Raw genomic sequence first — 26,085 nt, 5'->3', positions numbered from 1 at the left:
TGTTTTTGTGTTTTGTTTTGTTTTGTTTTGAGACAGTGTCACTCTGTGTCCCAGGCTGAAGTGCAGTGGTGCGATCTCAGCTCACTGCAACCTTCACCTCCTGGCCTCGAGTGATTCTCGTGTCTCAGCCTCCAGAGTAGCTGGGATTACAGGCATGCACCACCAGGCCCAGCTAATTATTATTATTTTTTAATTTTACTAGAGATGAGCTTTCGCCATTTTGGCCATGCTGGTCTCAAACTCCTGACCTCAAGTGATTGTCCTGCCTCAGCCTCCCAAAGTGCTGGGATTACAGGCGTGAGCCACCACACCCAACATAAGGAGCCTCTTATACCACTGTCTCTTCCTCTGTGATTGGGGGCTCCATGCCTCTAGCTGGGATGATGATGTCCAGACCTGGGAGGAGCCCAGGGCTACCCGCCTCTAAAAGTCAGAGGGCAGGAAGCAAGAAACAGTCATAGGACCGCCATGCAGTGTGCTGGGGTCACCTGCCCCCAGGCTGCAGCTGCCTCTGGCCTGGCATCTCCCCTCCCCAGAGGCTGGTGCCCGCCTCCCAGCCCTTCTTGGATGGGTCCAAGGTTACCATCTCTTTCAGCTCACCCGGCTTCTTCTTTACTTTCTGCTCCACCAGCTGTAGGGTCTTGTTCTGGACAGAGAGAACCAATCAGTGGCCACCCACTAAAACTGGAGACCCCAGAACTTGGTGTCTGCCTCCCATGGCACCGGGAAGGGTGGAGGCAGGTTAGAAAAATCATCCCCTCTCGGCCGGGCGCGGTGGCTCACGCTTGTAATCCCAGCACTTTGGGAGGCCGAGGTGGGCGGATCACGAGGTCAGGAGATCGAGACCACGGTGAAACCCGTCTCTACTAAAATACAAAAATTAGCCGGGCGTGGTGGTGGCGCCTGTAGTCCCAGCTACTCGGAGAGGCTGAGGCAGGAGAATGGCATGAACCGGGAGGCGGAGCTTGCAGTGAGCCGAGATTGCGCCACTGCACTCCAGCCTGGGCGACAGAGCTAGACTCCGTCTCAAAAAAAAAAAAAAAAAAAAAAAATCATCCCTCTCTCCACAGCCATCAGAGCAGGGCTCTGGCTCACAGGTGCCTTTAGAAGTACCATTTCATGTGAAGGCTACAATGCCCCATTTTACAGGTGGAGAAACAAAGGCCTTGAGGGCTAGGGAAGAGGGCAGCCTCCCCAGGTGGGGCAACGCACCAGGTCCTCCGAGGCGCTGGATGGCTCGTCGCACTCCTCATCGAGGGCTTCCCACTCCGGCTCCAGCACCCTCTCCAGCTCCCGCGGCCTCTCCTTCCCTGGCGGCTCCTCCTGCTGACGCAGCCTCTCTTCCCATTCGTGTAGCCTCTGTTCCTGTTCGTATAGCCTGGCTTCCCAGTCACATATCCTCTCCTCCTTTTCCCATATCCTCTCCTCCCATTCACATAAGTTGTTGTCCAGTTCGCAGATCTCCACCTCTGTTTGACGTATCCTCTTCTCCTGATGACGTAGACGCTTCTCCAGTCTGGTTTTCAGGAGAGTAAATATCTTGTTGTTTTCCACCTCGGCCTGGAGCCGTCTTCCCACGCTCTCCAGCTCGTTTCTTAGGTGGTTGGCCTCCTCCTGTAGCTGCTCCACCTCAGAGGGCCCTGCTGGGGTTCAGCCGAGAAAGGAAGCAGACAATAAGGGCCTCTGGATTCCCCCCCCGCCATAAAAATCCTCCCTTTGATACACAGCTCCTGCTCTCAGGCTTCCCAAACTTGGCCTCACTGCTAATGATTCCTCGCACCCGGATGGTAGCCAATCTTCCAAGTCACTTTCAGGTAGAGAGCACTGTGGGTGGCTGACAACGGGCACTCCTCCCTCTTTGCTGATGGGGACACTGAGGCTCATGGAGATGACAAGACTTGCCGTCTCCTGGCACAGACCTCTTTCCCTCTGCCTCAAAGCCCTTCCATCCACCCACCTCCCTGGGGCATTCTAAGTCACCCCCACAGACCTCTGATGCCAGTCCTGCTCCCAGGTCATGCCAGCCCCATCTTACCCGTCTGGTGTTTTAACTTGAACAAGCTCCTCCCGAGCTTCTGCAACTATTGCTTCCACTCCTTCAACATGCGAGGAGCCTGCCCAAAGCACAGGGGGAAAGGGCCCTGGAGAGAGGGGCTGGTGAACCTCTAGAGACAGACTTTGAGAAAGGCCCACCCCCCTTCTGCCAGCTTGTGATTTAGAAAGGTGCATTCATTCAACAAACATTTACTGAGCATGTACAGGCCAGGTACAGTTCTTCATAGCAGAGATACAAGACAGCAAAGGACAGACGGGAGCCCTTGGCCCTGAGGTTTCCATTCTAGGGGCCTTTAAATCTCAGACTTTCAGAGCTGACGGAGACCTTTGATACTCTCTACCTCCTCCAGAAACACGAGCCTAAGGAGGAGACATGGCTTGTCCAGACTCAAAAGCAAATTAGGGACTGAGGCAGGGCAGAAATTCCGGCCCCTGACAACCAGTCAGGCTAGTGCTTCCCTGAGAGGTGACAACTCCAGGGCATGTGTGGCAAGGACTAGAGCAGGGGTGTCTGGAGAAGAGAGAGTCAGCAAAGAGGGCAGTGCGGAAGAGCCATGCTGCATGTTCTGTGCTCTGGGGTCCCTCCAGGTGAGACCTGGGTACCCCAGCTCCCCATTTGCCCTTGGCATCAGGGGCCCCTAGCCCCTTTCTTCAGGGCCCCAAGGGGAAACTGGAGTCGAGGATTGACAGGCTGGAATCAGGGGACCCCACTGGACTCTTCCCAGTGAATTGATGTTTCCGCTGAGTTGGCCGATTATTGTGGAGCTTGAATCCAGGGCTACCTCTAGTTGCTGGTGCTGGCTCTGAGGTGCATGCAGAGAGGAGGAGTTGGAGGAAGAATGTGGGGAGGGGTAGAGAGACCAATCATTAGGGCTGGGGGTGGGGGTGTGGGCTGTCTCAGCTGGCAGAGGGGTAACAAGCCCCACGTCAGCAAAAGCCCCTGTGGGAGGAGGTTGGAGGGCTGGCCTGCAGGCTCACTGCACATCGGCCCAGGGCCTCTTACCTCCAGATCCTTCAGGGTAGATGACGCAGGGCCCTCTCTCTCCACACTTGTTGCTGACTGCAAGAGATGAGAGTGCACATGGAGATGTTCTGTCCCCCCTCACTGTCTAAGCCCTCTGACTTCCTTTCTTCCCCATCAACTGACAAAAGCTTCTTTTCTGCCTATCTTGGACCCTTTGTCCTATAACTCCTTTGTGCCAACTTCTCTCATGGTTCTTATCTCCCCGCTATCCCACCGTGGGGCCCTTTCAGTGACTCCTAAAGGGACGGCCTGATGGCAAGTGGCTCTTCTCATTGGCCTGGCTTCCCCTTGAGACTGGGGATGAGGAAAATCAAAGAGCAATGACCATTTCCTGGATGTCCTGGGTGTTTGCAGCAGGCCATGTACTAAGGATGCACATAAAAGCAACAATAACGAATCTCATTTAAACTTCACAAATGGAAGTCAAAAAATACCACCTCTATTATACAGATGTGAAAAGAGAGGCCCAAAGACCTCAAGCAACTTGCCCTAAATCATATCCTAATCAATCCCTAATCAATCCTTAGCAGACGGAGAGGCAGAATTCAAACCCAGGATTCTTAACCAGTACCCAACAGTCCATCCACAATCTTAACAATTACCCTCTACTGCCCCTTGGGCCCCCTGTCCCCAGGAGCCTGGCCAGCCAAGACTCACATCCCCAGGTGAGTGGTAACCACCAGGAGTGGCTGTGTCAGGGCTACTGCCATTGATTTTCTTTCCTCCTGGAATGCCAGGGCTCTTCCTCCGCCAAAATTGTCTGAACTGTGGGAAAAAAGAGCAGTAACACTCGTGAGAACTATCAGCCCCTATAGCCACATCCTCCTTTACAGTTTTGACAAAATACTCTTATACACCATCTGATTTAATGCCACCAACCACTGTACAAGGTGTTGTCACAATCATTTAGTGACTGAGAGGGATTGATATCATGGAGAGAAAAAACAAAAGAAAGAAAGAAAAAGGCAATACTGGAACTTAAACTCAGTCCTCTGACTCCAAGCTCTGGGGTTTTGCCTTGAATCAGCAGCTGCCAGGGACCAACACCAGGGGCAGAGATAGAAAAGTAAGCATTAAGCAGGCAGGAACTGTAGGCCGTGTGGTTTAGAGTCATACATCCTCACACGTCTGTTGGTGTGAAGAAGTGCACCGGTACCTCTCACACTTTCATATCAATGTGTCCTCATGGCAGAAGGCAGCTTTTCTGTTAAATCTGAGAATTTATCAGGAAGATGACAACCCAAGCCTCATTTCAGAGAGAAGTCTGGTATGTGCTTGGAAACCTATGTGTCTGTCATCTCTAAGTACATTAATGTTTTTTCTCAAGAGAATCAAGGGAAAATGATGCTTCAGAAAGATGCCCCACATTTATCCTGTGGCACTCAAAGTACCCCAGGTTGAGATGATATGAGGAAGATTCAAGCTGTCAAGTTCAGTTTCCCAAGATCTATTCCACAGAAGATGGGCAAATCTCATTTCAGAGACCACTGACTGAAGGGCAGTCTGGTCCCAGAAGCGTGGAGAACTCAGAAAAAAATGTTAAAGTCTCTCTGGAAAGTAGAAACCTGGGAGAAAACCAAACCAAACCCATTCTCCCATTGCCACCTAGAGATACTGTCAACGTTTTGAGCTCACAGGCGAAGTGTAGGCTTTTCCCACCGTCAATTAGACATTGTTAAGGGAGTAAGGCAGCCTGAAACCTCTTGCTCCTAGGTCCCATAGTCTCCACTCCCCTTCCAGCTGGAAATTTGTGCTGCAACCAGAGGAACCAGAAATGGGGTGAGAAAACTTAGGGGACTGGGTTGTAAGATCAAAGGCCGGTCTTGCAGCAGTAATGACAGTTCCTAGGGGGACTGTGACATCACTACATTCCACTCCTCCCAGGGGAGGGGACCACATCAGCGCGATGCCCAAGTAGCCGCTCCACGATGGGGGAGGGAAACACACGGTTTTGACCCAGGTCCTCGGAGATGCCAGCCCAAGAAGCCCAGGGAGGTCGAGCTTGGGGCAGCAAGAGGGGAGGGCAGAGTCTGCAGTAGGGAGCCCCAGGAGTCACCAGCCCAAAGTCACCCAGGGATGACTGGTGAGGGCAGGGCCTGGGGCTGGGGGACCCAGGTCCTGGGAGACACAAGCCCAAAGAGCCCAGGGAGGTTGGGCTTGGGGTGGCAGGAGGTGAGGGCTGAGTATGGAGCAGGGAGCCCCAGGAGTCACCGCCCAAAGTCACCCTGGGGTGATTGGCAAGGGCAGGGACTGGGCTCCTGCTGAAGGGGTGGGGCTGACTGACAAGACTTTGGTCGGGGGAGCCCAGAGGCGCTGGGGTTGGGGGGCCCAGTCTGGTATGCCTCAGGAGTGGTATGGACTCTGGCACCAGCCTTGTCATCAGAGGGGCTCTGTGGCTGGGTTGGGGGCCATGACCTGGTGCGTTTTTACCTTTTTCTTGGCTGTGGCCAATTTCCCCTGTTGTGTTTTTTCTGACATCGCAGGGTGGGGAGGGAGGCGGGATTGGGGCCACGTCAGCAAAATCCCAGTGAGCACTGCTGAATGCCTCCAGTCAACAACCAGGCAGCTCTGCGACTGAGCCACAGGAGGTGTAACCAGGGCCCCACTAGAACGCAGAATAGGGGGCGTGGCCTGAATACTCCAAGCCCATTGGTCAGTGAGAAAGATGAAAGGGAAAGGAGGCGTGGCCAGGCAGCAGCCTGTCCAGAGGGACCTGTGACATCATAAGGAAAGTGGCCCATGCAACCGCTGTCCCTGCCCACTCAGAGAAAGGGGAGGGGCTGTCCACTCTGGGAGAGGGGAGGGGCTGGATTTTGCTTTAAAAGCTTTGAAACTGTAAAAAATAAACTTTAAAAAGCATATGTGTGTATACTTTATATATATGTATGTCTCTGTGTGTGTATCTATGTGTTCCTCCAGAGCTGTCTTCATTATCCAGCTTCTATGCAAAGTCTATGAATTTGGCCTATATTTTTCATCTTCAAATGGAGCACAAGAATTACCAGTATTACCTTAACTGAGATATAGATCCTATAAAAACGGAAAATCCATAGCATGCTTGATGATTAATGAAGCCAACTATAGTATCCAACATTCCAATAAGACAAAATAATCACAATGATTTCTCTTTTTTGGGAAAATGTTTGTCGTCTTATCCTCCATTATTGTTAAGATTTTTTTAAAAAACAAGAAACATGTCTAATATCTTTAAAAGCACAAAGCTTTTGGGCCAGGTGCGGTGGCTCATGCCTGTAATGCCATCACTTTGGGAGGCCGAGGTGGGTGGATCGCCTGAAGTCAGGAGTTCAAGACCAGCCTGGCCAACATGAGGAAACCCTGTCTCTACTAAAAATACAAAAACTAGCCAGGAGTGGTGGTGGGTGCCTGTAATCCCAACTGTTTGGGAGGCTGAGGCAGGAGAATCACCTGAACCCAGGAGACGGAGGTTGCAGTGAGCCAAGCTCACACCACTGCACTCCAGCCTGGGCGACAGAGCAAGACTCCATCTCAAAAGAAATAAAATAAAATAAAATAAAATAAAATAAAATACAAAATCAGTAAGAACACAAAGCTTTCAATTTAATAAGCACCTAAAGCTCTTTACTGGTTTCAAACAAACACAAGGCCCATTTTTCTAGAATCACCTGGCCTCTCTAAGCCTTGCAAATGAAACTGAATTTCTCACTTGATACCTGGCTATGACTTGCAATCATGAAAACCAAGAATTGTGTTATGTCACTGTGTATTGCTTGTTACCTGAAATCCACACTAGGCTGGGATCAAGGGTTGAATCCTTCATGATTTTCTCCATAACCTGTGTGGTTCTTATCCCAGACCAAACTAAGCTTTTTTCTAGAGTTCTACAATTTACAGTTAATAGACAAGAGTGGTTCTCAAAATGTAGTCTATTGGGCCGGGCGTGGTGGCTCACGCTTGTAATCCCAGCACTTTGGGAGGCCGAGGCGGGCGGATCACAAGGTCAGGAGATCGAGACCACGGTGAACCCGTCTCTACTAAACATACAAAAATTAGCGGGCGTGGTGGCGGGCGCCTGTAGTCCAGCTACTCGGAGAGGCTGAGGCAGGAGAATGGCGTGAACCCGGGAGGCGGAGCTTGCAGTGAGCCGAGATTGCGCCACTGCACTCCAGCCTGGGCGACAGAGCAAGACTCCGTCTCAAAAAAAAAAAAAAAAAAAAAAAAAAAAAAAAATGTAGTCTATGGACTGGCAGCACCAGCAGCACCTGAGACCTTTTTTATATGTGCAAATTCCCAGGCCCTGCCCCGGACCTGGTGAATCAGAAACTCTGGATTAGGGTTCAGCAATCTGTGCTGCAGTAATCCCTCCAAGTGTTCAAGAACCTCTGGCATACAGCAGGTAGTAAAATGTGTTTCCTTCTGTAGGTCCAAAGCCAGGGTTACCATATGTTCTGCCTTGTTATGAAACAATGACATGCAATTAAGAGACATAAATCTCCTTTCTACTCCCACCCTCCATCCAATGTGTTTTATTTTTATAAGTTCAATTAGAAAACAAGTGGCAATCAGAGATTTAGTCTAAAAAGTATGTTTACAAGTGTCCGTTCTTGGGGGTGGCAAGCCACCCAGGCGCCGAGGCAAGAGACTGAGGACACGAGCTGTTCCAGTATAATAAAATATAAAACAAGAATAGTTATGCCAGATATAGATCTTAGGTATGAATATATATGAATATCATTAATCATTAGTTTGTAGCAATTACTCTTTATTCCGATATTATAATAATCCTCACTCTATAATCATAACCTAGGAAAAACCAGGCCATACAGAGATGGGAGCTGAGGGGACACAGTGAGGAGTGACCAGAAGACAAGGGTGTGAGCCTTCTGTTATGCCCAGACAGGGCCACCAGAAGGGCTCCTTGGTCTAGCGGTGATGCCAGTGTCTGGGAAGATGCCCGTTGCCAGGCGGACTGTGGTCTAGCGGTAGTGAAAACTGTCAAGGAACACACCCGATACTTAGCAGACCGGGAAAGGGAGTCACCTGTTCCCCGGGGGAGTTTGGAGAAGACTCTGCTCCTCCACCTCTTGTGGAGGGCCTGACACCAGTCAGGCTTTCCCGCAGTTACCCGGAGGCCTAACCTTCTCCCTGTGATGCTGTGCTTCAGTGGTCACACTCCTAGTCTGCCTTCACGTTCCATCCTGTACACCTCGCTCTGCCTTCTAGATAGCAGTAGAAAGTTAGTGAAAGTACTAAAAGTCTCTAATATGCAGAAATAATGGCATAAGCTGTCTTTCTTTTTGTCTCCTCTCTCTCTCTGCCTCAGCTGCCAGGCAGGGAAGGGCCCCCTGTCCAGTGGACACGTGACCCATGTGACCTTATTTATCATTGGAGATGACTCACACTCTTTATCCTGCCCATTTTGCTTTGTATCCAATAAATAACAGCGCAGCCAGACATTCAGGGCCACTACCGGTCTCCGCGCATTGGTGGTAGTGGTCCCCCGGGCCCAGCTGCCTTCTCTTTTATCTCTTTGTCTTGTGTCTTTATTTCCACATTCTCTTATCGCCGCACATGGGGAGAGACCCACCGACCCTGTGGGGCTGGTCCCTACACAGGTTCACCCCAGGTTCACTTCTAAACATCACAGAACAAACTGTTTGAACTAGCCAAGGTCACATTCAAAGCTATTTATTCTTTTTTTTCTTTTTTCTTTTGAGATGGAGTCTCACTCTGTTGCCCAGGCTGGAGTGCAATGGTGCAATCTTGGCTCACTGCAACCTCCACCTCCCGGCTTCAAGTGATTCTTCTGCCTCAGCCTCCCAAGTAGCTGGGACTACAGGTGTATGCCACCACACCCAGCTAATTTTTTGTATTTTTAGTAGAGATGGGGTTTCACCATGTTGGTCAGGCTGGTCTCGAGCTCCTGACCTCACAATCCACCCACCTTGGCCTCCCAAAATGCTGGGATTACAGGCATGAGCCACCGCCCCTGGCTGGCTATTTATACTCTTTCCCCAACTCTGTCCCTGAGGAACTGTAGCAGGATGAGTAGTAGACAAAACTCCTCAGACACCAGATTAAAGAAGGAAGAGGTTTTTTTTATTCAGCCGGGAGCGTCGGCAGACTCTTGTCTTAAGATCCGAGCTCCCCAAAAAAGAAATTCCTAGCCCTTTTAAGGGCTTACAATTCTAAGGGGTCTATGTGAAAGAGTCATAATAGATCAAGTAAGCGTGAGGAATGTGACTGGGGGCTACATACATCAGCTAACAGAACAAAAAGTTTTACAGTGCTTTCTCATACAATGTCTGGAATTTACAGATTAACACCAGTAGTTTTGGTCAGGGGTTAATATTATTTCAACCACCAGGGCCAGGTGGTGGCGCCAAGGTCATCTAGCTATTTATCTTACTTCTGTTTCTTTCCAACTTTTTGCTTTCTCCCTTTTCCCCTGTCTTATAAACTAGGGAAAAGGGGAGGTTGGGGAGAAACTGGGAAGGACAACAGAAGTGGTGGTCTCATACCGTAATGGGAGGCAGGCTGCTGAACTGGGGCCCCTGTCTTGGCTAATAATATCACTTTTTTCAGCTGTAGTGGCTCAAAATTAAGTTTTGTCCTTTGCTGTGAAAAGCACTAAGCTTTTATCAGACATTATTTGACGTAGACATAATATTTAAAGGCTTGGCCAAGATAAATGATCTTAAAGGTGACTCACATTCCAGCATTGCAAAGTTGAGGGTTGGAGTGAGTGAGGCCATTGGAGGCAGCTCAGGTTTACTGAGTCCATATATTTTCTCAGTGTTCCTTTCAGCAGGTTGGAACTGGCTGCAGGAGAAATCACTGATCCCTTTCAGCATGTTGTACAGTCGCTTAACTGTTTAAAGCAAGTGATGCAGAAATTAAGGTGGGGGATCTGATGTCTTCCATCAGAGAATAAGCTTTACTTTATATTGAGATCCAAATTGCCCTAGCAGCCTTGGCTGCTAGAACATAAGAATAAGTGGATTTATTATTATTATTATTTTTTGAGACAGAGTCTCGCTTTGTCACCCAGGCTGGAGTGCAGTGGCACAATCTCGGCTCGCTGCAACCTCTGCCTCCTGGGTTCAAGCGATTCTCCTGCCTCAGCCTCCCGAGCAGCTGGGACTACAGGCGCGTGCCTGGCTAATTTTTATATTTTTAGTGGAGGCTGGGTTTTGCCACGTTGGCCAGGCTGGTCTCGAACCCCTGACCTCAAATGATCCGCCCACCTCGGCCTCCCAAAGTGCTGGGATTACAGGTGTGAGCCACCTTGGCCGGCCAGAATAAGCGGATTTAAAGAAAGAAAAGAAAAAGAAAAAAACTCTTCTTATAATTTTCACCAGTGAAGCACACTTTTCGATTCACTCAGCATTCTAAAATTTTAGCTTAGTCCTTAGATTCTGAAGTTGCAGGTTTTTTTTTTCCTTTCCCCTATTATGTCATGCACATGGCACTCAAGAGCTATGATATAAATCTCAGAACAATAAACGGATAGAGGAATAAATAGAACATTAAGAATCATCCAGGTGATTGCTACTTGCTATTTAAAGAACGCATGAGTCAAAGCAATTCAGCTGCTACGCCGGGACCATATGGAAATATTTTTGAGCTGAATATGTCTGTGGTTTGCTTGTTCAGTAGGATATCCCAGGACACACAGGCACCTACCTCTGCTAGGCTTTCACTCGGGGCCTTCCTGTACTGGAGGCCCCTGGCCATCCCACGTGCCTTATGTGCTTGCCGCCAATAGGCTTTTCACCATGACACCAGGATGTACAAATCTTGAAACCGGTGACCTGGAAGGAAGAACAAAAAGCCAAAGAACTGTGAGTTCAACAGAAGGAATGGGGCCGGGCGGGGTGGCTCACGCCTGTAATCCCAACACTTTGGGAGGCCCAGGCAGGCAAATCACCAGAGGTCAGGAGATCGAGACCATCCTGGCCAACATGGCAAAACCCCATCTCTACAAAAATACAAAAATTAGCTGGGCATTGCCTGTAATCCCAGCTACTTGGGAGGCTGAGGCAGGAGAATCGCTGGAACCCGGGAGGTAAATGTTGCAGTGAGCTGAGATCGTGCCATTGCACTCCAGCCTGGGTGACAGAGTGAGACTCCGTCTCAAAAATAAGAAGGAATGGGAGTGCGATAGGAAGAGCTCTGTGAACACTGGAGTCAGACTGTTGGGTTCGGATTCTCTGCTCTGAAAGTCACTTATCCTCTCTGTATCTTGGTGTCCCCATCTGCGAAATGGGCTGTGATGAAGGTCATCGTGATGCTTGTTAAGTGCCTAGCACAGGGCCTGGGCCTGATACAATTGGTAGAAATTAGAGGGAACTGTGTTTGCTCTTCAAGGAACCTGTAACTGAATTAAATAGGGTACTGAATTTAGGCATCATATGGGGACACAGGAACATGAACTGGCTCCTAAGTTCTGAATGATCTGTAGGGGTTAAATACGCAGAACTCTTTATGCCTCGGTCTCCCTGGATGTGGAATAAGGTCAGGTTGCCAGCATCATAGCGCTTCCTTGCATGCTCCTGGAATTGCTAAGAGGCTGGTTCCCAGAGAAGCCCTCTGTGTGCCCGAGTGTGCCATGTGAGCCAGGTCAAGCTCTTCTCCAGGTGTACGGGAACCTTGGAACAAGGCCAGCCCTGCCAAGGACAGCAACATCCTTTGTTCTCTGGCTCTCTCAAAGCCCAGAGTCTATAACGTGACGGGCAAGCCAGCCTTCCCTTCCCTTGGTGTCATCTGCTTTGTGGGCAATGGTGGTGGGGGGGTCAGGCAGGAGAGGGCACCCTTGGGGTCCAGGAGGCTGACCGTGTGGGGTGCAGGCACCTTTTTCACTGCTCTGGGCTTGACAAGGCTGATACCACTGGCGGGAGAGTGAGCAGGGGCACCTCCCTTCCCTCCAACAGGGGTTTCTTTTCTTTTCTTTTTCTCTTTTATTTGTTTTATTTTTATTTATTTATTTTTTCTTTTTCTCTTTATTCTTAAAAAAAAAAGAAACGGGATACATGTGCAGAATATGCAGGTTTGTTATATATGTGTACATGTGCCATAGTGGTTTGTGGCACCTACTGACCCATCCTCTTAAGTTCCCTCTCCTCACCCCCAACCAACAGGCCCCAGTGTGTGATGTTCCCCTCTCTGTGTCCATGTGTTCTCATTGTTCAACTCCCGCTTATGCGTGAGAACATGCGGTGTATGGTTTTCTGTTCCTGTGTTAGTTTTCTGAGGATGATGGCTTCCAGCTTCATCCATGTCCCTGCAGAGGACATGAACTCATTCGTTTTTATGGTTTCAAGGGGTCTGTTTTCTTTTCTTTTCTTTTTTTTTTTTTTTTTTTGAGATGGAGTCTCGCCCTGTCACCCAGGCTGGAGTGCAGTGGTGTGATCTCAGCTCACTGCAACCTCGGCCCCTTGGGTTCAAGCAATTCTCCTGCCTCAGCCTCCCAAGTAGCCAGGATTACAAGCACCCACCACCAAGCCTGGCTAATTTTTGTATTTTTAGTAGAAATGGGGTTTCACCATGTTGGCCAGGCTGGTCTTGAACTTCCGACTACAGGTAATCCACCTGCCTCAGCCTCCCAAAGTGCTGGGATTACAGGCGTGAGCCACCGCGCCTGGCCAAGGGGTTTGTTTTCTAACCAGCTGTAGAGGGTTGAATGTGGCTTCCCAAAAGATGTGTCCAAGCCCTAACCTCTGGTACCTGTGAAGGCGATTTCATTTGTAAAATAGTGTCTTTGCAGATGTCATTAAGTTAAGGAGCTTGAGATGAGATCATCGTGGATTTAGGGTCCACGATGATCTCATTTTGGTGGCTTTATAAGAGAAAGGAGAGAGATTTGAGACACACAAGGGAGAAGGTGGAAGTGGAGACTAGCAAGAGGTGGCCGTAAGCCAAGTAACACCCAGGGCAACCAGCAGCCGAAAGAAGCCAGGACGGACCTTCCCAGAGCTGCAGGAGGGAGCACAGCTCTGCCGACACTTTGATTTCACCTCCAGAGCTTACGGCCTCCAAAACAGTGAGAGAAGGAGTTTCTGTTGCCCTCAGCCACTCAGTTCATGGTAATTTCTTGGAACAGTACATCAACCGTGGGTGCTTCCTGAGCCTTGTGTGGTGAAAAGTTCAGAGCCGTACCTTGTATACCTGGGGGTATGGAGGAAGGTCACGCAGGCTCTTGGTTTTGCGTCAGTGTGGTTGTTCCTTCCTGGGGCACACCAGATCTCCCCGCTAATGTCCGGTAGGCAGCTGGGGGTCACCTCTTAGCACAAGCACAGCGCCTGACCAGAGGCCACAGGGGTGGGCGGGGGTGCAGAGCTGGCAGGTGCAGTGCCTTTTAGGACAAGTTATGTGCTCACACTTGAGCATTTTATTTTATTTTGATTTTATTATGTTTTTTTTTCTGAGACATAGTCTCATTCTGTCGCCCAGGCTGGAGTGCAGTGGCACGATCTTGGCTCACTGCAACCTCTGCCTCTCAGGTTCAAGTGATTCTCCTGCCTCAGCCTCCCAAGTAGCTGGGATTACAGGCACATGCCACCAGGCCTGGCTAATTTTTGTATTTTTAGTAGAGATGGGGTTTCGTTGGCCAGGCTGGTCTTGAACTCATGACCTCAGGTGATCCACCTGCCTCGGCCTCCCAAAGTGCTGGGATTACAGATGTGAGCCACCGCACCTGGCCACACTTAGCATTTTAAAGTTGAGTGAGCTTTCTGAACGTGAGGGGGTGATAGAGACTGTTGTGCCCAACTAAGCCAAGATGACCATCTCCCCGTGCACGCCTAGCCCCTTGGAGTCCATTTAGCTTATGTAGCTCATAATTATAGACAATGGTTTGCCAAGAAATTCCTTTGTATTTTTCTCAGCCTGTCTGTGCCAAGAGCCGTACAAATGAGCATTGGTCTTTTAATCATATTTTCATATTGGTCTTTTGAACAATTTTCATATTGTTTTTCTGTTGGGGGAAATTTAAGATGGGGAAGGATTTATCTAAATATAGACGATGTTGCTGGCAACCAACTAGAGGGGTAGGCGGGATGATAATAATCTATGTGTACAGAACATTCCGCAGGAAAAGCTGTAGGACGCCTGGTGGTGGGAAGCATTTACATAGAGCCTAACCATTTACAAAATGTTTTCATCAACATTTTCTTATCCAAGCTTAACAACCCAGTGAGATTTTCTGACACCAAATTCCATCAGCATCCAATTAGGTTTTTTTTTTTGTTTGTTTTGTTTTTGTTTTTCCCTTTGGAGGAGAAAAACCCTAAAAGCTGCTTTAGGCTACTGAGGTGGCTCAATCAGACCCACAGGTCCTGCCAACGTGGGGAGGGGTGAGAGATGGAATTTTCACTGCAGTGTGAAGTGAGCACATGTGTGATTCTCAGCTGGAGGTCGCACTGTGTATATAGAACCTTCCCGGGCAGGGCTGTAGGGTGCCTGGTTATGGGATGCATCCCAAATAAGGTATTGAACTGAAACCTTCTGAGTTTGAATCTCCTGGTGAAACAGGAGATTTGGGGGTCTGAATGGTCCTCTCTTTCACCCACAGCAAGGAGGATGTGGGAGAGCTCTGGCCTCTGATGACCCCTGTGTGTCTTCAGTTCTGCCCGCAGAACTGAAGGTGGAGGAGGGTTTTCTTTTCCATGGTTAGCCTTGAGACAATTGTTTTAACTAAATGGATTAAGGCTTCTCGACTGTTTATTCTTCACCCAGCCATGCCTTGTGATGTGGCCTCTGGTCTATACCCTGTTAGCACGACATTCCTTCCTGGGGGTTAATTAAAAGCAGCAAGTCGAGCCTCCCTCCAGCTGTTTATGACCTGCAGCTGCACAGCCCGGGGATTCATTGCTGGACTTGCCACCCTAAGTCTTCATCCAGCAAAGGAAAGGGAGTGCCAAGCAGCTGCATCAGTCGGTGAATTGAGGACTATATTTTGTGAAACAAGCCAAAAAGAAGCATGATTGGGTAGGCTATTTTTATTTCTCTGAGTGGGAAGCTGAAAGGCTTGGGGGCGCTCCTTTGTCACCCTAAATCTCATCAGATGCAGGCTGTGCTTTCTGCTGCAGAAACTCACCACCTAAGCTGGGCCACTTCCCTGGACTTGATGTCCTCGCCTGGTGACACGAGGTACAGTGCTGTCTAAAGGTGCCAGTGTGGGGTGGAGGGGTGGTGAAATCATCATCCCCAAGGATGTTTCAGCTCAGTCCATGTGATGGGGGGGATGTGTTTTTTATTTAATTAATTAATTTTTATTTATTTATTTATTTGAGACAGAGTTTCACTCTGTCACCTAGGCTGGAGTGCAATGGCGCTGTCTCAGCTCACTGCAACCTCCACCTCCTGGGTTCAAGCGATTCTCATGCCTCAGCCTCCCGAGTAGCTGGGATTGCAAGTGTGCTACCATGCCCAGCTGATTTTTTTGTATTTTTTAGTAGAGACGGGGTTTCACTTCACCACATTAGCCAAGCTGGTCTCGAACCCCTGGCCTCAAGTGATTCACCTGCCTCGGCCTCCCAAAGTCCTGGGATGACAGGCATGAGCCACTGCGCCCAGCCTATTTATTTATTTTTGAGACAGGGTCTCGTTCTGTCACCCAGGCTGAAGTACAGTAGCATGATCATGGCTCACTGCAACTTCTCTCTCCCGGGGTCAAGTGAGCCTCCCAAGCAGCTGGGACTGCAGGCACATGCCACCATGCCCAGTTAATTTTTGTATTTTTGTAAAGACAGGGTCTTGCCATGTTGTCCAAGCTGGTCTTGAACTCCTGGGCTCAAGGGATCCGCTCAGCTCGACTTCCCAAAGTGCTGGGTTTATAGACTGCCTAGCCTGAGATGTGTTAAATGCACTCAGAATAAAGGCCTCATCAAAGGTTCATTTAGTTCAACCCAACAGATATTTAATAGGGTTCTAGAAAATGCCAGTGCTATTAAAATAGGAGAAAATTAGTGATGATGGTACCCAAGCAACTTACAATTCAACAGAAGACACAGATCCCGTTCTTTTACGGACAGTCTAGTTTTAGCCAACATGCCTTATGATGGAATTGCCAAGTGCATGGGCCAACGGAAAGAGGCATCAGAAAAGCCTTCAGGGAAGAGCTACATTGGGCCGTTGCGGAACTGAATAGGTTGCGTTTCAACTGCTAGGTGTCTGTCCTATAGAGCAGGCTGGCATTTTGTAGGAAAATCTGCTTTTTTGTAGTGGATCTCTCTTTTTTCGAGATGAAGTTTCGCTTTTGTTGCCCAGGCTGGAGTGCAATGGCGTGGTCTTGGCTCACTGCAACCTCTGCCTCCCAGGTTCAAGTGATTCCCCAGCCTCAGCCTCCCAAGTAGCTGGGATTACAGGCACCCACCACCATGCCCAACTAATTTTTGTATTTTTAGTAGAGATGCGGTTTTACCATGTTGGCCAGGCTGGTCTCAAACTCCTGATCTCAGGTGATCCACCCGCCTCGACCTCCCAAAGTGCTGGGATTACAGGCGTGAGCTACCACACCCAGCTGTAGTGGATCTTTCTATAACCCAGTGCTATGTTCGGAGAAATTAAGGTGCTGAATAAATGTTTGTTGAATCCCCAAAGGAATGAATAAATAAATGAATAGAGTGGAGATGAATATAAAATCATTCTGGACAAACGAGGCTGGGGACAAGATTTACAGATGATCTTGAATGGTAGGCTTTGAAGTTTAAATTTAATTCTGCAGTCAATGTACTTTTTGCACAAGGGAGTGAGTTTATATTTTTGAGAGAGAATTCTCTAGTAGTACGAAGGGTGTCCTGAAAGAAGGAAGACTCTTAGGTAGATAAACCAGCTAGTTTTAGGGACTTTGCCTCTCCAGATTGAAATGAAATATTTTGGAAATATTGAAGGTTGGATGATAACTTTTGCAGATCCAGCTTCTTGGCCTGAAGTTTTCCCAGGTCGGGAATGATGCACTGTGTTAGTTCAAGGCCACTGGATTATTGCCAGGACTCAATTAGGAAATTGTGCCTGTAGGGTAACCTACATTTTCTGTACTTTTCCAGGCTGGAAACTTTGCCAGATGGCCCATGTCAGGAGTATCAGTCATGCCTCGCAAGGCTGTCTTTAACTCTTTTACCACCAAATGCCAAAGTGGTCTCTTCCTTTATTAGGCCTTTATTCTGTGTGGATTCTTTTTTTTTTTTTGAGCCAGAGTCTGGCTCCGTCACCCAGGCTAGAGTGCAATGACGCGATCTCACTGCACCCTCCACCTCCTGGGTTCAAGCGATTCTCCTGCCTCAGCCTCCCAAGTAGCTGGGATTACAGGCATGCACCACCACACCCAGCTAATTTTTACATTTTTAGTAGAGACAGGGTTTCACCATGTTTTGGCCAGGCTGGTCTCAAACTCCTGACCTCAGGTGATCCACCCACCTCTGTCTCACAAAGTGCTGGGATTACAGGCGTGAGCAACGGCACCTGGGCAAGTCTGCGTGCATTAAACACAAAACCCCAGGATGGGCTCTGACATGTCCCTGTAACTGACTGAAGTGAAGCACAAATGCCAGGGCGTATAAGGCCACCAGAAAATAGGAAGTAAGTGCCCCTGGGTCTCTTGGCACAACCTAGATAATTAGCTGGCCCTGACTCTCAGCATTGTTTAAAGGGATTATTGAGCATTATCTCTTGTTTCGTTTGCTATGGTAGTGAAGGGGTTGGGCTCTGGAGGCTGAAATTTTAGTTTGAGATTGTCACTTGCCTTCCACTGTTTTTCTTGAAGTGACACTCCCCTAAACTATACCCCACTCCTCCTTTTTTTTTTCTTTTTTCTTTTTTTTTGAGACAGAGTCTCACTCTATCGCCCAGGCTGGAGTGCAGTGGCGCAATCATGACTCACTGCAGCCTCAAACTCCTGAGCCCAAGTGATTCTCCCACTTGAGGATCAGCCTCCCGAGTAGCTGGGACCACAGGTGAGTGCCACTACCCCCAGCTAATTTTTATTTTATTTTTTTTGTAGAGACAAGTTCTCACTATGCTCTCCAGGCTGTTCTGGAACTCTTGGGCTCAAGTGATCCTCCTGCCTCACCCTCCCAAAGTGTTGGGATTACAGGCATGTGCCACTGCACCTGGCTGCAGTCCTCTTATGCTACGGGTTCCCATGCTGCTTTTGTTGTGGTGGAGAAGAGGTTGAGCTCTGGAGGCCGAAATTTCAGTGACTCCTAATATTTTGCTAAAAGCAATGGAGAAGATATGGCCTGAGGACCCAGCAACAGCCCCCCCTACCTCAGGTTAATCCTGCCAGGGGGGGATGTGTCCTGCCACGATGCTTCTGCCCACCTGTCGGGGCCTGTGCAGCTGTGACCAGGCTGCTGACACTGCGTCCTGAGGTCAGCTCGTGGCGGCCAAGTGGAACAGCAGCTTCAGACTCAGGCTTCTAATGGGGGCTTGTCTGAGCAACTCACAGTGTCTTGCTATGGACTCTTGGGTATCCTGCGCTTCGGTCCCAAGGGCACCTGGTATGTGTAGCCTTTACACGGCACCCATCAAGGCTTCCATTCACCAAGTGAGAGGCAACAACACACAGGTGAGGGGCACTCACTAATAAGGATGCTCTGCACCGGGCACGTTGGCTCACCCCTGTAATCCCAGCACTTTGGGAGGCCGAGGCGGGTGGATTACATGAGGTCAGGAGTTCAAGACCAGCCTGGCCAAGATGGAGAAACCCCGTCTCTACTAAAAATACAAAAATTAGCTGGGCATGGTGGCAAGCACCTGTAGTCCCAGCTACTTGGGAGGCTGAGGCAGGAGAATCACTGGAACCCAGGAGGTGGAGGCTGCAGTAAGCCGAGATCGTGCCACTGCACTCTAGCCTGGGTGACAGAGCGAAACTCTGTCTCAAAAATAAATTAAATAAATAAACAAAATAAAATAATGTTGTTGTTGTTGTTGAGACAGGGTCTCACTGTGTTTCCTAGGTTGGTCTTGAACTCCTGAGCTCAAATAATCCTCCCACTTCAGCCTCCTAAAGTGCTGGGATGACAGGCGGTGGCCACCATGTCCAGCTGCAAACAATTCTTATGTTCCGTTTTTGTTTTTTGTAAAAAGATTGTGTTCTGTCACATTGGCTTGAGTATTTACACGCATTGTCCTGGCTTCCATTCTCTCCTCAACCCACTGCTGTCTGTCTTCTGTCCCTGAAGCCTGGTGAATTCATGTCTAGCAAGGACACCAGTGGCCCTCTTATTACCGAAGCCCAGGAGCTGTCTTCTCGTTCTGCTACCCATCTTTTGGCTCTGTTGACCCCATACCACTTGACATGGCTGGGGAGCAGGGCATCACTTCTCTCTCCTGGTTCTCCTTCCACCTCTCTGCTTGTCAGCATCCTTCCCTGGTTCTTGTTCACATCCCAACTCTTAATAGTTGGAGTTCTTTAGAATTCTGCTCTTGGTTTTCTTTGCATCTGAGTGATACCATACTCCCACCAGTAACTTCATTCAACCTTGGATATGTCCCTCCCTAGTCAGCTGTTTCTGCTCTGTGAGACTTTCCTCAACTCTCCAGAAACTGGCTCCATAGCACTGTCCCTATTTCTCATTTCTAGCACTTATCACACTGTATAGACTTCTTTTATTCTGAAATTCTTCCTTTCTGTCTGTCTTTCTCTCTTTCTTTCTTTCTTTGTCTTCCTTCCTTCCTTTCTTTCGACACAGTGTTGCTGATTCTCAGGCTGTCTCTCAGGCTGGAGCGCAGTGGCACAATCAGGGCTCACTGCAGCCTCGAACTCCTGGGTTCAAGCGATCCTCCTGCCTCAGCCTCCCGACTAACAAGGACTACAGGCATGTACCACCATGCCTGGCTAATTTTTTTTCATTATTGTTTGTAGAGATAGGGATCTTTCTATGTTATCCAGGCTGGTCTGGAATTCCCAGGCTTAAGCAATCCTTCCAACTTGGCTTCCCAAAGATTGCAGGCATAAGCCATGTACCTGGCGCCTCTCTCTCTCTCTCTTTCTCTCTTTCCTTCTTTCCTTCCTTCCTTCCTTCTTTTTCTTTCTTCTTATTTTTTTGAGACAGAGTTTCGCTCTGTCACCCAGGCTGGAGTGCAGTGGCGCTATCTCGGCTCACTGCAAGCTCCGTCTCCCAGGTTCATGCCATTCTCCTGCCTCAGCCTCCCGAGTAGCTGGGACTATAGGCACCAGCCACCACGCCCGGCTAATTTTTTTTTGTATTTTTAGTAGAGACAGGTTTCATGTGTTAGCCAGGATGGTCTCGATCTCCTGACTTTGTGACCCGCCTGCCTCGGCCTCCCAAAGTGTTGGGATTACAGGCGTGAGCCGCTGCGCCTGGCCCCTTCTCTTTCTTTCTCTTTTGCTTTCTTTTTCTTTCTCTTTCTTTTCTTTCTTTCTGTTTCCTTCTTTCTTTCTCTTTCCTTCTTTCTCTTTCCTTCCTTCCTTCTTTCCTTTCTCTTTCTTTTTCCCTTTTCCTTTCTCTCATTCTCGCCCTGCCCTGCCCTCCCTTCCTCTCCCCTCCCCTTCCCTCCCTTCCTTCCTTTCTCTTTCTTTCTCTTTTTTCTTTCCTTTTCTTTCCTTCCTTCTTTCTTCCTTTTGAAATTTTTCAAACACACATTACCACTACATTTTAATAGTTTCATTATATCCTTGATGAGAGAGACTGTTAGTTGCCACCAATATCATACATCCTTTGCTTCTTTCTTAGCAACAGAACTCACAGTTTGTAGCTGGGTGTGTGGTCACTTGGCACAGGCTACATTTCCCAGCCTTCTTTGCTCTTGGGTGTGCCCATGTGATTAAGTTCTGGCCAATGGGAAGTATGTATGTGTGCTTATGTGTGCACGCATGTGGGCACGCGTGTTTGTACATGCATATCATTTCCAAGGAAGCGTCGTTCGGGAGCAGGTTTGCTCTTCTTCACCCTTTCCTCCGACTTGCTGGCTGGAGGGGGAAGACATACTGTGATAATGGCAAAGTAGCAACACAGAAGGGGCCCATGTTAGGCCATTCTCGAATTGCTATAAAGAAATACTTGAGACTGGGTAATTTATAAAGAAAAAAAGTTTAATTGGCGTTCTTAAGAGAAAGCAATAATTTCTTTTTCTTTCTTTTTTTTTTTGAGACAGAGTTTCGCTCTTGTTGCCCGGGCTGGAGTGCAATGGTGCGATCTTGGCTCACCACAACCTCTGCCTCCCAGGTTCAAGCAATTCTCCTGCCTCAGCCTCCTGAGTAGCTGGGATTATAGGCATGTGCCACCATGCCTGGTTAATTTTGTATTTTTAGTAGAGACAGGGTTTCTCCATATTGGTCAGGTTGGCCTTAAACTCCCAACCTCAGGGGATCCACCTGCCTTGGCCTCCCAAAGTGCTGGGATTACAGGCGTGAGCCACCGTGCTCAGCTACAAGAAAGCAATAATTTCTTAGTATCATTATATGTTTGAATAGTGCTTAAGGGATTCCACAGGCTGTTCAGGAAGCATGGCACTGGCATCTGCTTAGCTTCTGGTGAAGCCTCAGGGAGCTTTTAGTCTTGGTGGAAGGAAAGAAGGGGGAACAGGCAGGTCACGTGGTGAAAGCAGGAGGAAGCTCCAGAGAGTAGGGAGAGGTGCCGCCCATTTTTAAGTGAGAAGATCTCATGCGAACTTAGAGAGAGCTCACTTATGGCCAAGGGGACGGCCCAAGCCATTCATGAGGGATCTGATGATCCAAATGCCTCCTACCAGGCCAGACCTCCAACACTGTGGATTACACGAGATTTGAGTTCAGACTATTTCAGGGCCTACATTCCTGATGATGAGGAATAAGACCACCTGCGTCCACAACAGCTTAGCCATCAGGACTGAGACCTAAGACCTCTGTGTCACCATGACTTACTATTTGATCCAGGAGATTCTTGTTCAGGAATATTAGACTGTAAACCAATACGTGCCTTCATTGTTTGCTTCAACAAATTCATGAAAAAGCATTTATTGTAACAAAAGATTGCTTATCTTTACAAATAACCCCCTTCTCCGGATAACAGTATAACCACCCAAGGGGTTCACCTTGCCTGCTGCCTAGAGAGAGCTGATTCATCAGGACAGGAGAATTGCAATAGAGTCATCCACACAGAACTAGCTGTGCAGGAGATTGGAGTTTTATTATTACTCAAATCAGTCTCCCTGAACATTCAGGGAGCAGAGTTTTTAAAGACAACTTGGTGGGTCAGGGGCAGCCAGGAGTGCTGATTGGTCAGGAATGAAACATAGGGAGGCAGAGCTGTCTTCTTGTGCTGAGTCGGTTCCTGGGTGAGGGCCACAAGATCAGATGAGCCAATTTGTTGATCTGGGTGGTGCCCGCTGAGCCATCAAGTGCAGGATCTGCAAAATGTCTCAAGCACTGATCTTAGGAGCAGTTTAGGGAGGGTCAGAATCTTGTAGCCTCCAGCTGCATGACTCCTAAACCATAATTTCTAATCTTGTGGCTAATTTGTTAGTCCTACAAAGGCAGTCTGGTCCCCAGGCAAGTAGGAGGTTGGTGGGCTGGGTGCTGTGGTTCACTCCTGTAATACCACCACTCTGGGAGGCTGAGGCAGGCAGATCACAAGGTCAGGAGTTTGAGACCGGCCTGACCAACATGGTGAAAGCCCGTCTCTATTAAAAATAAAAAATTAGCTGGGCACTCGCCTGTAATCCCAGCTACTCGGGAGGCTGAGACAGGAGAATCACTTGAACCCAGGAGGTGGAGGTTGCAGTGAGCCAAGATCGCGCCACTGCACTCCAGCCTGGGCAACAGAGTAAGACTCCGTCTCAAAAGAAAAAAAGAAAAAAAAAAACCTAAGGAAAAAAATAGCAAAACTTAGCCAGGCGTGGTGGCACATGCCTGTAGTCACAGCTACTCAGAAGGCTGAGATGGGAGGTTCACTGGAGGCCAGGTGATGATGCTGCAGACAGCTATGATTATGCCACTGCCCTCAAGCCCGGGGAACAGAGTGAGACCGTTTCAAAAAAAAAAAAAATGGGAGTAAAGTTTTTTGTGATTGGTTTTTGTCTCAAGTCTGTTTTTTCTTCAAAATGTTTAATTGAAGTATAATATACATATAAAAGCTTGCAAATCATAAAGGAATGTATGGCTCAACAAATTTCCCAATCTCTTTTAATCTATAGATTGACCATTCCCCTCTTTTTTCCCTTTGGAATTCGATAAAGAATATATTTGTCTTGTACTGTTTCCCACAGTCTGTACTTTGCCAATTGTTTTCCTGGTGTCATTTAGCATGTTCCTCTATTCTGTATTTCCTGTAAATTGGTGGTTACATCTAGAAGTTCAGCAGGTCAGGTCAATTTTTTTTTTTTTTTTTGACACGGAGTCTTGCTCTGTTGCCCAGGCTGCAGTGCAGGGCAGGTGGCGTGATCTCGGCTCACTGCAACCTCTGCCTCCCGGGTTCAAGTGATTCTCCTGCCTCAGCCTCCCGAGTAGCTGGGATTACAGGCATCTGGCACCACGCCCAGCTACTTTTTGTATTTTTCGTGGAGACGAGGTCTCACCGTGTTGACCAGGATGGTCTCAAACTCCTGACCTCAGGTGATCCACCCGCCTAGGCCTCCCAAAGTGCTGGGATTACAGGCATGAGCCACCGCAATCGGCCTTAAAGCATCTTTTGAAGTGGAAGTGATTTCTTTTTTCTTTGAGATGGAGTCTCGCTCTGTCACCCAGGCTGGAGTGCAGTGGTGCGATCTCAGCTCACTGCAAGCTCCGCCTCCAGGGTTCACGCCATTCTCTTGCCTCAGACTCCCAAGTAGCTGGGACTACAGGCACCCGCCACCACGCCCGGCTAATTTTTTGTATTTTTAGTAGAGACAGGGGTTTCACCGTGTTAGCCAGGATGGTCTCGATCTCCTGACCTCGTGATCCGCCCGCCTCGGCCTCCCACAGTGCTGGGATTACAAGCGTGAGCCACCGCGCCCGGCCGGTGGATGTGATTTCCACAAACAAGCAAAAGCCAGTCAGACTGAATGTAGTGAATAATGTGGGTGACCAAGCTGGAAGATGATGGTTTCACGTGGAACACAAGGGGTGATGAGGCCATGAATGATTTGCTTGTGTGTCTGGTAAACTGGCTTTGATGGAAATTCCTAAACAGGTCCAAAAACGTTCTGTCCAACGGCAGCATGAAATGTACAGCCACCCGGGGTGACTAATGTGAACGGAACAACAGTGACTCTGACGGTGAAATTGCATGTTGGTTATAAAACCAGCTTTGCTGTGTGGGTGGGCATGCGAGGTGCCCCTTTCCAGTCATGAGCTCCTCTTAAGGACCCCAAAATGTCTCACTGGTACCCGATTGAAAATTGGAGCTGGACGGTGCTCTCCTGCTGAAATTCGGGAGCTACTCAGCAGCTCCACCTTGGCACGCTCGTTTCCGAGGGGCAGACCTGGGCGCGTGTCTCAGTTTCAAGCCCAAGCCCGCGGCCCGACACTACAGCCGTGTAGATGTGTTGACAAGGATGCCGCTGGGCTCCACCCGGGCCCATCCGAACCCTCCCAAGCCCTGGGCCGCGCAGCACCGGCGTCCGCCTCCTCCCCATTACTCGGCGAGAATGCGGTCGGGGCACTGCGCGCGAGCAGGCTGGTGCTCCTGAACAGTCAACAAGAAATGAGGAAGCACTGGGGCAGCCGCCAGGGCGACCAGAGGCAGGCCTCAGAGCAGCAGCCAGACGGGAGGGCCCCGGTGGTTTTGACCTCCCGCAGACTTCCTTTTTCCCGCTCAGCCGAACCCCTCCCCGGCACGCCCGCAGCCCCTTGGGGCTTCACTCCGCCTCCGCCCGCTACTCGCGAAGCCCCGCCCCGGCCCCGCCCCCAACAAATGACGCAAATTGGGAGGGGCCACGAGGATCTCGGGCACAACCAGCCCTGCGTCAGCGCCGGCGCCTTCTCCGAGCTCCTCCCACGCCCGCGGTTCGGAGCTCGCGCCTGCGCAATTCTGGCCCCGGGTGTCCTCCCCCCTCCCCTTCCTTAGCAACCGTCGCCCGCTCCCGCCCCCGCTCCCTCGGCCGCGGCCGCGCACGCGCGCCCCTCCCGGCGCCCGGCCCCGCCCACCCCGTCACCCGTAACAACCACAAGTGCCCTCGCCGCGCCCCTTCCCCCTCCCCCCTCCCCGGCCCCCTCCCCGGAACCGGCGGTCGAGCTACGGCCGCCGAGCATTGGAACCGAGACTGCCCCGCGGAGCCGCCGGTATGAGCGCCCCTCGCCACCGCGCGTCCCAGGCCCGGCCTTTCTGACAAAAGGTAGGCGCGTCGTCGCGGCGGGTCCGAGTGCGCCGCCGCCCCGGTCCCGGTCTCCGTGGAGTCCGGAGCCTCTCGGGCGGGCCCCCCGGAACTCCTGGCCGCCCGCCTGCTGAGCCCGTCCCTCCCCGGCCCCGGCTGCCATCGGCCCGGCACCCGAAACGGGCCGTGCCCCCGCCCCGCTGCTCGCCCTGCGCCCCCGGCCCCCCTGCTCGCCCCTCGCCGCCTCTCGCCCCCGCCCCCACCCCGCCAGGCTTCCAGCTCCCGGGAGCCGCTTTTTGCTGAGAGCGGAGTTTCGGGTCCGGAGCCAGTGCCCGCCCCTCTCTCCCGTCGGCCGGGGCTTTGGCCCCGTGGGGCTCAGCCGCGCGGGACCCCTGCTGAGCAGCCCCGGGCGCCGGCCGCCCCTCGAGTCTGCTCGGGATGCGTTCAGTGGGTCTGGCCTTTGGCTCCTGTTTAAACAGCGATTGTCATGCAATGGAAGCCGTCCGGCTCCTGGATGCCACTTGGTCGTTGTCACTCCGGATGCCCGCGTAGGGCGTTTATCTGGACCAGAGCATCGGCAGCTGGGACCTGGCTGTGGTTCACAAGCTCGTGAATTAGCAGGTTCTTAAGTGAGTGTAGCCAGTTCTGCCAGGCGGTGGAACCCTGAATGGATGTTACCGTTTCTTAAGCGAGCATTACGCTTTTTTGCTTCCTCCCCCCACTCTTGTTTGTACCCGGTTATCGTCCTCTTATCTGGGAGAGTACCCTAAAATTAATTTTCCCAGTTA

The 26,085-nt window shown here is 50.0% G+C and overlaps 2 protein-coding genes and 1 pseudogene across 2 annotated transcripts in view; 1 reads left to right on the top strand and 2 right to left on the bottom strand.

Annotated features, from left to right (window-relative positions):
* Positions 1-242: 242 nt before the first annotated feature.
* LOC100579711 (golgin subfamily A member 6-like protein 9) lies at positions 243-25,460 on the bottom strand. The gene is given in 10 exon segments (XM_030827112.1): positions 243-646; positions 1,213-1,683; positions 1,762-1,763; positions 2,036-2,114; positions 2,772-2,858; positions 3,059-3,115; positions 3,737-3,844; positions 5,510-5,792; positions 24,623-24,669; positions 25,131-25,460. Coding segments are annotated over 10 exon segments (1,626 nt in total). The 3' UTR covers positions 243-484.
* Positions 4,747-5,459, bottom strand: LOC115838281 (annotated as a pseudogene).
* SEC14L1 (SEC14 like lipid binding 1) overlaps positions 25,134-26,085 on the top strand; it is a 75,919-nt gene continuing 74,967 nt past the window's right edge. Inside the window, exon 1 of the mRNA XM_030827392.1 lies at positions 25,134-25,318. The gene's annotated coding sequence lies outside the window, so the exon portion shown is untranslated. The remainder of the gene's footprint in view (positions 25,319-26,085) is intronic.

This window comes from Nomascus leucogenys, chromosome 14 (genome assembly GCF_006542625.1).
Source record: "Nomascus leucogenys isolate Asia chromosome 14, Asia_NLE_v1, whole genome shotgun sequence".
NCBI classification, from domain to species: Eukaryota; Metazoa; Chordata; class Mammalia; order Primates; family Hylobatidae; genus Nomascus; species Nomascus leucogenys.
The sequence above is the reverse complement of the archived record's forward strand: the minus strand, read 5'-3'. Positions and strand labels throughout refer to the sequence as shown.